Source organism: Saccopteryx bilineata, chromosome 11, assembly GCF_036850765.1.
Source record: "Saccopteryx bilineata isolate mSacBil1 chromosome 11, mSacBil1_pri_phased_curated, whole genome shotgun sequence".
Taxonomy (NCBI): domain Eukaryota; kingdom Metazoa; phylum Chordata; class Mammalia; order Chiroptera; family Emballonuridae; genus Saccopteryx; species Saccopteryx bilineata.
In genome coordinates this window covers 20,261,108-20,274,436 of record NC_089500.1, presented here as the reverse complement: position 1 = coordinate 20,274,436, position 13,329 = coordinate 20,261,108, and the positions used below count along the sequence as shown (strand labels likewise).

Here is a 13,329-nt window from a genome sequence, read left to right as displayed (position 1 = left end):
AGGGTGACCGGTGACAGAGTGAGCGGATTGGAGGGCTCTGTAAAGGAGACTGCCCAGCTGGCGTGTCCCCTGGGGCCGCCCTCCTTTCCTGCCTGGAGCCTGCACGGGGTGACTACCACTGCAGCGGTCACCTTGAGGCCAGGAAGGGAGGGTCCAGAGGGTCAGAGAGCTCCCTGCTTTGACGCCCTCCAGGCTCCAACCCCACACCCGCATCCGAGAGCTCTGAACTTCCTCTGAGAAATACAACCCTTCCGTGCTTCACCCACTCGGGCCAGGTCTCCATGGCTAAGCAGGCAAATGTCATTCCCAACTGACAAATGGCACTTCTTAGAAAGAGGACAAAGATCACCCCATCCCTCAACACCTCATTATTAGGACAAATCAGGGAGCCATCACCCTCCTGGGACCGTTTCTTAGGCAGCTGCAGAGGCACAGCTCAAACTCTGGGCGGTAACTTCAACAACGGGCAGCTAAATGACTGGCCTCCTTGGGTGAATATTCGCTTCCGGTATGATATCACATTACTTACTAATGGATTGGTAACAAATATATTAATATGTTAATCCCTTTTGGGGGGTTTATTTTTTAGGTGGTTAAAATGCTAGAAAAATAGTCACTGTAAGTTTTCAGCTGTCTAGGCAATTTAAGGCACAAAGAAGTTGAAAGAAAACTCCAAACTCCAATCTACCCTCCACTCCTCCTGGTCAAATCCAAGCCGTGGAACTATTAGTACCTCCTGCCAGCCCAACACTACCTAAGGCCCGGTGAGCATCTGCTATGAATAAGGCATACAGACCAGCTGAAAGCCAATCACTACTGTTTAAAACAGGGGTCTCAAACTCACGGCCCGCGGGCCGCATGCGGCCCGCCCACCAATTTTGTGCAGCCTGCAGACTGGCCCGCAGATTAATCCACGAAGTTTGATTAGCCTGCGGGCCGCACAAAATTGGTGGGCGGGCTGCACAGCTGCGAGTTTGAGACCCCTGGTTTAAAAGGTCAGAAAGCTGACCTATAGTAAATACTCACGCATATGTCCCCTGTTAAGTCTGATGAGGAAAACTATCACTGTTCCTCCTGGGGGATGAGTAAAGTGAGGCCGCGAGTCACTCACAGCAACCAAGGCCCAGCTCCCCACTGAGGAAGGACTCGGACCAGGGGGACCTGCACGCTAGCCATTCAGAAACACTGGAGTGAATGGAAGCGTAAGTGAACTTAGGGTTCAGTTTTCCTTCCTGTGAAACACAGAGTTTTGGATTCCTTGCGCTCAAAGGTCACTTGACACTCTAAGACTCTAAAATCTCCTGTTGGGATTGCAATATATATTTTTTCTTTTTGGTTTGCAGTGTATAAAGTCTCCTGTGCATCATGTACACACAGTGTGTACCTTGCAGGGAAGTGGTGGAACGTGGAACCTGGTTACACCGAGTTGCTCCGAAGGACATCTGAGAGCAAGGAAATGCCCAAGGTCAGGGCAAGGCTGCATTCTGGCCACGCTGAGTGACCCTCAAAGAGATGACTAATCGCAGAGTTGATGTCACTAGCTTCCTCCAATCAAGGGAGATCAGGACGCATCTCCACACCCAACCCCCTCATCATCTCGTCAGAGGCCTCCATGCACCCACGTCTCTTCCACACAGAGATCTGAGCCTCCCAGCACCTCACGAGAAGCCACCATCACACTTCAGTAAGCCAGTTCTGCTTGGAAAGTGGCAAGGAGGGCTGTATTGCCTAAGATGTTGGTAAGAGTGATTGTTTGCCAAGCTTCCACCATGAGCAAGGTCCTGGGCTGGGCTCCTTTTAGTCCCCTTGAATCCTGACAAGAACCCTAGTAGAGAGGTGTTATTAATTTCCATCATATTTATGGTAAAGCAGACTCAGAAGGGTTCGGTAGGGTATCCATGTGGCTGGGAAGTAGCAACACCAAGTTAAATCAGATGTGCATCAGCTCAAAGTCTGTATTCATTCTCCTCATTTCACAGGCCTTCTTCAACTCCCCAAACCACTCTTCACACAGGGTCTGCCACACACGTGGGTAGCTTCTCACATCTCAAACATCCAGGTCAAAGCCAAGGATAAGGACAAAGAGACACTAATCCTCACTCTGATCTTTTTAGGAAAAAGAGGAGAAAACAGACTTTCAGAGGATAGGAGGGGACCAACTTATTACTTGGACAATTACTGAGCAAGAAATCAAACATCTACCCTATCTTTCCTGTGTAAACTCTATCAGAGCAACTTAGTTGATGAGAAGTTTCTTTCCTAGCTCATTTCAGCTAATAGCACAGGAGGAAAGAGAGAATGAGAATGTCACCATTTCGTAACAACTGATGAAGTAACAGGTCTAGGCATAATCAATGACTGCTTGGCATCCCAAAAAGACAGCCAGACAGCCTGTGCCTCTGGATGAGAGCACATAACACTGCCAATAAAGGATTCTTATTTTGTTTTTTCAACTGAATGTGAATCTAATCAAACCTCTGAATTTTACTACCCTTTCACAAGAAATACAGGGGACAAAGAAACATGTTAATATCATGAGGAAGCAATCAATCAGCAAAGACTAATTTGTGAAAAATTCTAACAGTCTAGTTTCAATCATTAAGTCTCAATTTCAAAATTTTTAACAATTCAAATTTTGTAATTTGTGAAATGGTGACAGGAGACTTTACCATGCGTGAGACCACCCCTTGTGGTGACTGAGGGACAGCCTGACCGACATCCGAAGAGCACAGCTTACAGGTATGTCCTCTTCCCTCACTAAGCTGCTCTGAGAAGTGATGATGATTCTAGGAGCACTTTGAAATGATCAAATGGGTACCCACAAAGGGAAGAGGTTGTGATTACTACCAACCCCATAAATTCTACTCTGGGTATAAAGAACTTCCAGCTTCTGTATGAAGCACTTGTACACAGTTATTTATCTTTTAAAGCCTTGCTAGATTTCTTGTTACTGACTTGGGGAAAACGGTTTGATGCATGAGGGAAGCAAGTCCAATTGTTATGGATGATAAAAACCCAGCCTTTGACCATCACTGAATCCATAGTCCAACAAAAGAGGCAGATATCACACAAGCAGTTAAAATTTGGAAAATGAGCAAATGAGATAAGCAGAAAATTTACAGAAGAAACTCACATGATCAATAAACATCATAAGATAATCAACCTCAGTGACACACAAAGACATACAGGCTACCATGATAGTCCATAGTCCAGGGTGCCAGTAACCAAGAACTCTGAGAATATGATATGATGAAGAGGCTATAAGGGGAAAGAAACTCTCATACACTGCTAGTTCAAATACAAACTGGCACAACCATTCTGAAGAATTGGGCATGACTATAAAACTGAACATACATGCACCTAACAATATATCACCTCTACTTCTAGATACTACCTAGAGAAACTCAGATAAGTGTATTAGTATGCACAACAATGGTCAGTGCAGACTGTATTTGACAGTAAAAAAGAAATACAACCTAAATGCCTACCAATAGCGGCAAGAGGTAAATCAAATGTGATCTATTCATACAATGGATACTATCAATCTGTTCAACTAAGTAAACTAGAGCATGATTCATGGATAAATAAAAAAATGTTGAGTGAAAAGCAAGTTACAAAATGGTTGACGGAATGTGGCACCATTGATGTGTAACATAATGGAACAGACTTCTTTGTGGTTTATGCCTGCACAGGTATGTAGTGAGATAAAAATGTACTGAAACAAGAAATTAGCATATAATTAAGATTATCCAATAACAAGGTACATATCAGGCAGTGTGGAAATAGAAGGGAGCCATTAGCCATGCCCAACAGAAGGAAGAAGCCTTTAAGTGTAAAATGAAGTAGATCTTACATGGTGAGTAGATGTTCACCAATAGGGAAGGAGAAGGGATTCTATTTATGAATACAGCCGGCACAAAGGGGCGGGGCTGCTGAGAGAATAGACAGGTGTGACGTGGCTAGAGTATGGTGAGATGTGAGAGATACCAAGTGGAGATGGGATCAGTAAGGCATGTTGGGGGCAGATTCTTATTAAAGGTTAACAGGCATAGGCTTTCTTGTTTATCTTAAAATAAGAAAAATTAAAAAAGGTCAAGACCTGAAAATTACATAGTAACTGGTCTTAGTTTCTATCCATTTCCCTAACTGAAAACTTAGCCTCCTTTCTTTCTCCCAGGATAGGGTGGGCATTCTCTGTGGCTGCCACAGTGGTATGCCAGCAGACTCCAGTCACCCCAAGAAGCCACAGGACCCCACTGGCCTGAACTGCTCTAACAGTCTCTTGATTACCAATCTCCTTTCAATCAGTGCGGACTTGAGAACAAGTCACTCCCGGGATGCTGACAAGCTCTTACACAGAAAGGGGTCAGAGAACTCTGGTGCCGACGATAAATCAGCCCAATCCACCCTCGAGTCACTTTTAATTTGAACAACTGCCACTTAGCGCGACCCCCTGGGAATCCTGCCGTCTCAGACCGCCTGCCACTCCCGGGCTCCCCAGGAGGCGTCTGCAGTTGCTGGGCTGCAGAGATAATAAGATGAGGACGACCACAACTGAGTGCTCCATTGGGGGGAGGCATCCTTCCCCAGGACAGGGCAGAGAGATCAGTAGTCAGCTGTCCCCCGATTAAGACAGGCCTGTGTTGGTTGGCTATGACCTTCCGAGGATCCACAGCTGACTGGGCGTCCTGGACACAAGGACCCGGCTGGACTTGAAACTCGTGAAACACTGGGATTTGGGAGTACAAGAGGCTCGCTTTCTCTGCCTGGCAACATTCTCCCTGTCCCACCCTGAGATCCTGCTGGTACTGCTCTTCCTGTCCAGGTCCACAGCCAAGGTCTTTCTCTAATACAACACTCAACAAACAGCTCAGGGGACAGTCTCTGGGATGACAAAATTCTACATTTGACAGAATGAGCCCTCAGGACGTACCTCGTTTCCCAAGTACCAACTGTATAAGGCAGAAATTTAATGCTCTGACCCCAAACTACTGCAGCATTTATTTACATGACACGATGCAAGATCAGGCTGGTTTGTGTATAAACTCCTCCTTAGCAACTGAACCACACCTTGTGTATTTGGGGGTATATATGTTGCTCTCACATTTCCCCTATGCCAAAGCACCCTGCCTCCCCAGCAGTCAACCAGCCTACTCAGACCACAGTGGATACTGAAAGCATCAGATAATTTTAGACCACTGTCATTTAAAAAAACATTCCCAGAGCAGGAACTCAAAATAATACTTGCACACCAGCAGTCGCAGTAGCATTATTCACAGTAGCCAAAAAATGGAAACAACCTAAGTGTCCATCAATAGAGGAATGAACAAACAAAATATGGTATATCCTCACAATAAAATCTTATCCAGCTACAGAAAGGATATATTCTACAACATGAATGAACTTAGAAAGCATGCTAAGTGAAATAAGCCAGACCAGAAAGGACAAATATTTTATAACCCCCTTATATGATGTACCTAGAAGAAGCACATTCATAGAGACAGAAACTGGAATGGTGATTGTCAGGGCTGGGGGCGGGGAGAATGGGGAGTGTGTTCAATGGGTACAGAGTTTCTGTTTGGGGTGATGAAAACGTCCCAGAACTGGATAATGGTAATGGGTGTACAACATTCTGAATGTACTTAATGCCGCTCAACTGCATATTTAAAATGGTAAATTTTATATTATGTATATTTTTATCACACTGAAACAATAAAATTTTAAAAGTCATTCCCCCAGTGTCTTGTACATGCTTAATAATATAGCGACCTGCCTTCATTAAATTCTCAACTTGACTATTAATTAACTTTGTTCAGTCACTAGAGATTAAACAGGTGTCTTCCCTTCTCTGTTCTGCCCAGAATAACTACTTACTCTATTTCCAAGGAGGAGGCACCCATGTCTTTGAAATCTCACTGCCTAAGGATAAACTGGATTCTGAACCTCGGGGGCAGAGGAGAGGCTGGAAGCCTGGTTTCACTCCCACCGGAGCTGAAATGTGATGCTAATGGTGATCTTGGCTGTCTCAACTTAGGTACAGTAGACTGCCGGAGGGAGCCCAGGCCAAGGGTTTCTGAACTGGGGCCATGGACAGTCCCCCACCTCAGGGCTTAGAATATAAACTGTGAGCAAATGAGCTACCAACTAAATGCCCAACAACAGGGGGTTAAACAAATTATGGTAAAACCATGTATTAACATATGTTTGCAGCCCTGTAAAACAGTTCATAAAAAGTTTAATGATACAAGGACAAGGCTATTACTACACTCCTCAGTGAAAAAGCTGGAAGGAAAGAGACCAAAGTGTTGCACGATTCCCGGCAGGCAGCAGGTGTAGGGCTGGGGGATCACTTCCTTTCATGCTTGCGTGTTTTCCAGGGGGCCTTTCTTACCTTTTGAATAGGCCAGTGGTTCTCAACGTGTGCAGCCCAACCCAGCAGCACCAGCAGCACCCAGGAACTTGTGGGAAGTGTAAACTTGGGCCCCCCTCCCCAGACCTTCTAAATCAGAAATTCTGGGGGTGGGGCCCAGCAATCTGCTTCAACAAGCCCTCCAGGTCAGCCTGATGCACAGCCAAGTTTAAGAATAAATTCCAATAGAATAAATATTGTTCTTTTTGTTTTTATCTTTTCGCAAGAATGTCTTCAACTGTATCAACCATTTCCCAATTCATATAAGAGACAGCAAAACTGGCTGTGGTCAAAGTCTTCCTTAATGAATACGTTGTGTCCTAATACTTGGTAGAGAATGAAGTTCTCCAGATAATACATCTCTGTCGGCAGGAGATTCTGCCTGGATAACCAGTGACCTCTTATTTTACTCAGAGTTTACTCCTGCACTTGGTAGAGGAAGGAGAGAGAGGGCACCTGGGAAGGACCAGCCAGTTTTTGTTCCCTCAACTCCAAAATAATCTGAAACATCAACCACCTTAGTGACTTGTGAATTAATCAATGGGGCTCAAGGCACTGCGGAGAAATCTGATGTTATTTTGGCAGCTTTTGGCCTCAATGGTTTTCTTACTGAAACAGAGGCGCTGCCCAGGGCCGGCAGAGGGTGGACTCCCACCAGACCGTAACCCAGACAATAATGAAGAGCCTTAGGTTCAAAGGCAGGAAATCAAAGCTGCCCAGGAACATTGTGGCCATGCAGTGCTGCTCCATCAAGGTTAAGTTTTTACAGAGCAAGGGGAAAAAAAGAGAAATGAGTTCTGACCCTGAACCAAGATGAGCCATAGACAGCAAGGTCTAAGTTCTAGGAACCCTCTGGCCCTGCCCTTGCCCGGAGGATTCTGCTCTCCGGGCGCAGGGGGCAATGCGGAGGGTGTGAGACAGACAGGATGTGTCCTGCCCAGGCCAGGTGGGCACCACAGCTGACTGTTTCCTGAGGTTCTTCAACAGACTCCATGTTATTACATAGCTTTTGGCTCTACCTTCCCCCCAAAGACTAAAAGGTCCAAATGTTTTTTAGGAAAAAAAAAGGAATCTTCTAGCTAGGCTTCCCACTCCTATGAGAGTTTTCTCCTGGTGCAGTGGGCCTTTCAGCAGTGAGTGGTTTTGCTGGAACATGGGTTTGCTAATACACATAGCAGCAGAGGGGGTGATAGACAGGGACGGGCTGTCTCTTCAGCATTCCCAAGAGTCAAGGGACAAGAAAAACATGAAGAGGACACTCTACTCGATACTGGGCACCTGAAGGATGCTACCAGGTTAGATTATTCCCAAATCTGTGGTCCCAGGGGCATCTTTGTGATTTTCCCCCCTCAATAGTGGGCAATGAACGCTCAGTGGAAGATATGACTACTGACCACGTGAGGTGCTTCCAAGGATTCTTGTGGGCAGCCCCACGAGGCTGGACACTGGCCACTCCCCTGCCAGTGGGAAAGACTCCAACCAGGAAGGCCCAGGGCATTTGGAAGGCTTTACCTCCATGATGGGACTGGATGCCAAGACCTTCTCTTCAATGTTGGTGTCACTGGCTGAGCCACCAACGGTGGCGAAATAGCGCATGGCATACTTGGCTGACACTGTCTTGCCGGCTCCAGACTCCCCGCTGACTATGATGGACTGGTTCTTCTCGTCTCTGGAAGGTAAAAAGCTCTGGTCAGTTGCTGGCCATGGAAGAGCTGTTGCCTGCCAAGGACTCTTTAACAAGGACCTTAGCCCAATCAGAAGCATCTTTCTCTCTTGCAGGAATAAATGTCGAGGATAATATTCCTCCCTCCCCCTCCCTCACTTGCCTGCACAAGAGCTGGAAAAATAGGAGAAAGAACAGAGTCTTCAAAAGGGTTTACAAATAACATATCCCCTTCTGTATGACCCACAGGAAGGGAATTCAACCAGCTGGTCATTCTGCCAAGTTCTTTCTCGAATCCTTACCCCTTAAATCATAACCATGTATATATAAATCTCTGAGACTTTACATATATGTATATTCTCACCATTGTTTCTATAGCACGTCCACCTTGTGCCACTGTAGAAGTTGTAATTTTTCAAGAACAACGACCTTTGGCCCTGGCTGGCTCCATGGATAGAGCATTGGCTGGCATAGGGATGTCTTGGGTTCGATTCCTGGTCAGGGTACACAGCAGAAGTGACCATCTGCTTCTCCACCCCTCTTTCTGTCTATCTTCCCCTCTGCCAGCCAGTGGCTCGCTTGGTTTGAGCATGGTCCTGGGTGCTGAGGAGAGCTCCATTGGAGTACATCAGCCTCAGGTACTAAAAATAGCTTGGTACTCGAGCATCAGCCCCAGGTGGGGGTGCCGGGTGGATTCCAGTTGGGGCGTATGTGAGAGTCTGCCTCACTATCTCCCCTCCTCTAACCTTAAAACAAAACAAAACAAAAGACAAGGACCTTTTCTTTTCCTCTTGTGCTCAAGCCCAGCATGCCAGCAGACAGTTTTAACCATGTTTGTTCATGTATATGTATCAAAAAGGGCAGCCATTAACAACCAGGCTGATCTTGCTTCAAGTTTCCCAAAAATTAGATGAAACACCTATCAATTGCCATAAGAGAGATTTCAGTCAGACTAAATGGAAGGTAGAAATAAGATACCCTACATTAGATAAAAATGCATCTATATTTATCCCTTTAAACAGATAGCAGGAAGACAGACAAGTAATTAAAAGAGCAGCCTATGAGGTCTCCAGGGAACATGGGTGTTCAAGTAGGGAGTTGAGAACAAATGTTTGGAGTGCAGGTTTAGGAGCTGAATTGCTTATAAGGGCTATCCTCAGCCATCTCCCCCCCAGTTCACAGTGCACCACCAGGAGGCAGACACTTTGCTTTGATCTCCAGTGCTTGGCACAAAATTATACTCAATATATATAGTTGGATTAGAAGCAACTTAGGGATCAACCAATACCCTCTTTTCTGGATGAAGACATTGAGAAGTGTGAAGGTAGGTTTAGAACACAGGTCTCCTGGCACCAACCCAATGCTCTTCATACCAGCACTGGTGGCTTCCTGGGCAGAGAGGTTGATAGAAGAATGAACAGCGAAGCCACCACGGCTGCCAGGCTCATCCTTCCTGGTTATCAACATGAGTAGGTTATAGGCTATCAGCACAGGGAATGAATGTTGGCCCTGCTCCTGATCTGGGCTAATAGCCACAGCGCTGGGAAAGAGGTGTGGTGACTCTGATGTTAACTAGAGATGAATGAGAAAGATGGAAGAGGACTGGCTGGGCTGGGAGCACCGGGGAGACTCGGGTGTGGCAGCAGGGCTGAAGAAACCTCAACTTTCAGCCAATCTGCAAGGTCAGCAAAGAGCTGTGTGGCGGTCGCCCACACAAACCATCATCAAATGGGGCGGGACCTGGTGAACGCAGGTAGCTGGCAAGCACAGGTGAACAGATGGAGATGAAAAAAAAGGTAGATCTTTCAAATTAGCTATACAGTAAATTACTTGAATCAGAGACCTATTATTTGGAGAATGGAACAGGAAACAGCTTTCTGCAATCTGAATACCACTGTAATCAGAGTGTTTTTCTCCTTGTTTCTATGAAATCTTTACATGGAAAGGTGGCCTCTGAATAAGACCATGGATGCTTATATTTCCCAGTCTCATTTATTTTTTATTTTAATTTTATATGGACCCTGGGGATCATGACAGGCGTCATCTCTCCTCTGAACCAATACCTTCATAATCAATTCCTGAGAGGCCTGTGCAGAAGCGCAACTACCCCGGCGACCAGGAGTCAAATGAGCTGAGCATCAGACCTCTGAAACAGACCTGAGTCTGACTTTCAGACTCCCTGCTTCTTCACTAAGGAGAAGTGGATGGCCGGAGTCCCAGCCAGACGTGTGGAGCTTTGTCTAATGTCTGTATGTTCAACCTAAAATAAATGGATGAGCACAGGGTGTGTCCGAGCCTCAGTCCTCAGCAGAGAACCATATGGAAGGGAGAGGTACATACGACCCAGAAAACTGAAGCAGAATCCTTGGGAGCAACACCATACTGCGCCAGGAGAGAAGGAGTGAGGTGAGGGGTGGGGGTGGGGGAGTGAGTGGCCAAAAATTCAAAAAACGGGAACTGGCTCATGTGACAACAAAGGGTCAGTAACACAAAAGGAGAAGGAATTGAGGCAGGGGGAAAATATTGGCAGAACGAGGAGGCAAGTTGCGTTCTTCTAATACAAAGGCATGTACGTGGCCAAGAGAGTATCAGGACTTATAAATATCCCCAAGTTTCAAAAATCTTGACATCCGAGGCTTTGGGCAGGAAGAAGTCTGCCCAATTCAATGAACCCTGCCTAATTCGATGAGCATTAGGTCTGAGGCTGACATGCAGGCTAAGGCCAGGTCAGTTCACCTCTTAGACCAATAAGTACCTTTTAACAACTTCCTCAACTTAGACCGATTGGAAATGTTTTTTTAAATTGAAGATTCTTGTAATGGAATTGAGGATTCCATTACAGGGCTGGGGAACGTTAGGTACCCACACGCTATTTCCCAGCAGCCCGCAGACTCGCCTTCGAGGCGACACGCCACAGCACCGGTAGCTTGTCCTCAGATGTTAGCTTTGCTCTCAGTCCACTTAGGAAACTGGACAGCAGAACATGGGCGTTAAAAACAAAACTTGAATTGGAACCTCAGTTGCACGGCTGATTAGCTATCTGACTTTGGACAAAGTCATTAAATCATCTGACCCTCAGGTTAGCTCAGCCCAGTCTCTTATGACTTTGATCTCCAACTATGCTCATTTTTTTAAGTGGTCACCTTGACATAGGTACCCAGGTCTCTAATTCATCCTAACACTCCTGCCAGATTAAAATGTCTGAAGTGCAGCCCGAATTATGTCTTCCCCACTCAAAACAAGGACTCACTGCTTATCAAATCGAGTCCAAACTCCCTTAGTTGAGCACTTGAAACCGTCTACAGTGCATCCCCTAACACTAACATCCTTGCCAAGTGGGGGCAAACTGTGGTGCTGTGAAAAGAACATTGAGCTTTTAGTCTAAGGATCTGGCCTCAGTCGGGTTGCGCAGGCTCCCTGGAAGGCTTACCCACGTCGCATAAGACACCTCCCCTCTTACAGCTGTGCTGCAGGGTCACACAAGACGGTCTCTACACTTCCTATAAGATGAGCGGGTTGCAGTTCAGCCAAGGCAGACGACTTGTCAGTCTGTGAAACTGCACGCTTTCCCACCACGGCCATTCATGGCTTTCCCTCGCATGAAATCACCTTCAGCATACCCCCTTCTAGCGGCATCCTGCCCGTGTCCACAGCCCATGCTGTCCGGCCCCTGACCCCTGACCCCTGAGCCAGGCATCCCAGCAGGCAACTCTTTCGCCATCTTCTCAAGTCCCCCATCATTGGCTTTGTACCACTTTTAAGACATCATCACATCTTGTCTTACAGTGATGCCGGTTCCACAAATTTTGGTTATTTAGGGCTCATTGCGGGGAAGATATTTGTACGGAAGGAATTCTATGCAATGTCCTTCAAAAATATAACCCATGTGTGTGGCTCCATCCATTCAGCCCAATTATAGACATGATGACTTAGCTAGCAACTTGGGTCAATCTGCTTTTCAATAAATCCTTTTCTCCTGAGTCCAGTGAAATTCCCTTTATTTAGCAAAAGTACATCATGGCCCACGAATTTAATATCTGGACATTATTAAGCCCAGGTTCTTATCAGGAAGGCACGCACTACCCCAAACAGGAAAAGTCCCTTGCAGGGCGGTGCCTCCAGCCCACACGCGCACACGGGTGCTCCCGGCTGGGCTGCACCCCCACCTCTGACAGCTCTTGTGGCAGGATCTACCTGCACTGAACAACCTACTCCTGCAACACTTCCCACCAAACCTCAGCAGCATTTTAAGCTTCCGGAGCAGGATCAACCAATCTCCCCTGCGCACTTCTGGGTGAGACACCCTGGGGGGGGCCTGGAGAGATGGCTGTCAAGCCACTTGAGGTCACTCCACCCAAGGGGAGCCCTGCTGATCGGCCAGGGAGATAGTGATGGGACTCTGTTTTGAGAAACCCCCTGAAGTGTTATCTTGTTAGGGTTTCCTGTGGAGAACAATCTGTCACCCATGGCCTCCCAGTCAGCAGTGTGTATACAGAGGCCACAGGGAGACACCACTCCAGCCGTCTGGGACTAAGGGAGGCCTGGGAAGAGCGTCAGGACAGCCATCTTTGCTGGGCCTTGGGCAAGGACAGGCACCCCCTCTCAGACATCTGGGCACCTCTGTCCTCCCCACCGGCACTCTGTGTTCTAACAGCCACAGTCCGTCCATACACTAATCACTGAACTAGGAGCTCACGGAGGGCAGTCACTCGCTTCAGCCTTGAACCCCAGGGCTCCTGGCACCAAAGCTTCTCCATCTCTCCCCATTCCCCCCTCCCTCACCGACACCTTCTCCATGTAAGCGGCACCAGCTGCCACTCGCTGACTCCAGCTAGAAACCTGGGAGGGGCTGTGGATTCCTCCCCTCCCTCAAGCCCACATCAGCATGTCCTGTGGAATTCACCTCCTGATACAGTCTGCTCTCCTCTCGGGACTCCCAGCCCAGCCGCCATTGCCTCCGACACGCACTGTGACAGCAGCGTCTTGTCCCCCACTCTCATCCTCCTGGAACACAACCTCCTCACGTGACTTCTGTTCATGCATATTGGACCACACCTCTCCCCTGCCTCATGCCTCCCGATGGGACCACTCTGCCCTTTGACATCCAAGCTCTGCTGCATTGGAGGCCCTATGAGAGCCAGCATCTCTCTACACAGCTTTTTCTCATGTTCATTCTTCTGTGTTCATGATGCTTAAGTCACACGGGGCTTCATTCTTCGTTCCTTCCTACTTCACAGGTGCCTGAAGCCAGTCCAGC

The 13,329-nt window shown here is 47.1% G+C and overlaps 1 protein-coding gene and 1 long non-coding RNA gene across 3 annotated transcripts in view; one reads left to right on the top strand and one right to left on the bottom strand.

Annotated features, from left to right (window-relative positions):
* MYO5B (myosin VB) overlaps positions 1–13,329 on the bottom strand; it is a 319,106-nt gene that overhangs the window by 134,287 nt on the left and 171,490 nt on the right. For both annotated transcript variants that reach the window (XM_066246550.1, XM_066246549.1), the window contains exon 5: positions 7,922–8,078. In XM_066246550.1, the coding sequence (XP_066102647.1) occupies positions 7,922–8,078 (157 nt within the window). The remainder of the gene's footprint in view (positions 1–7,921; positions 8,079–13,329) is intronic.
* LOC136315627 (uncharacterized) lies at positions 1,635–5,467 on the top strand. The gene is made up of 3 exons (XR_010727530.1): positions 1,635–1,739; positions 2,660–2,739; positions 4,178–5,467. It is a non-coding gene; the product is annotated as an uncharacterized lncRNA (long non-coding RNA).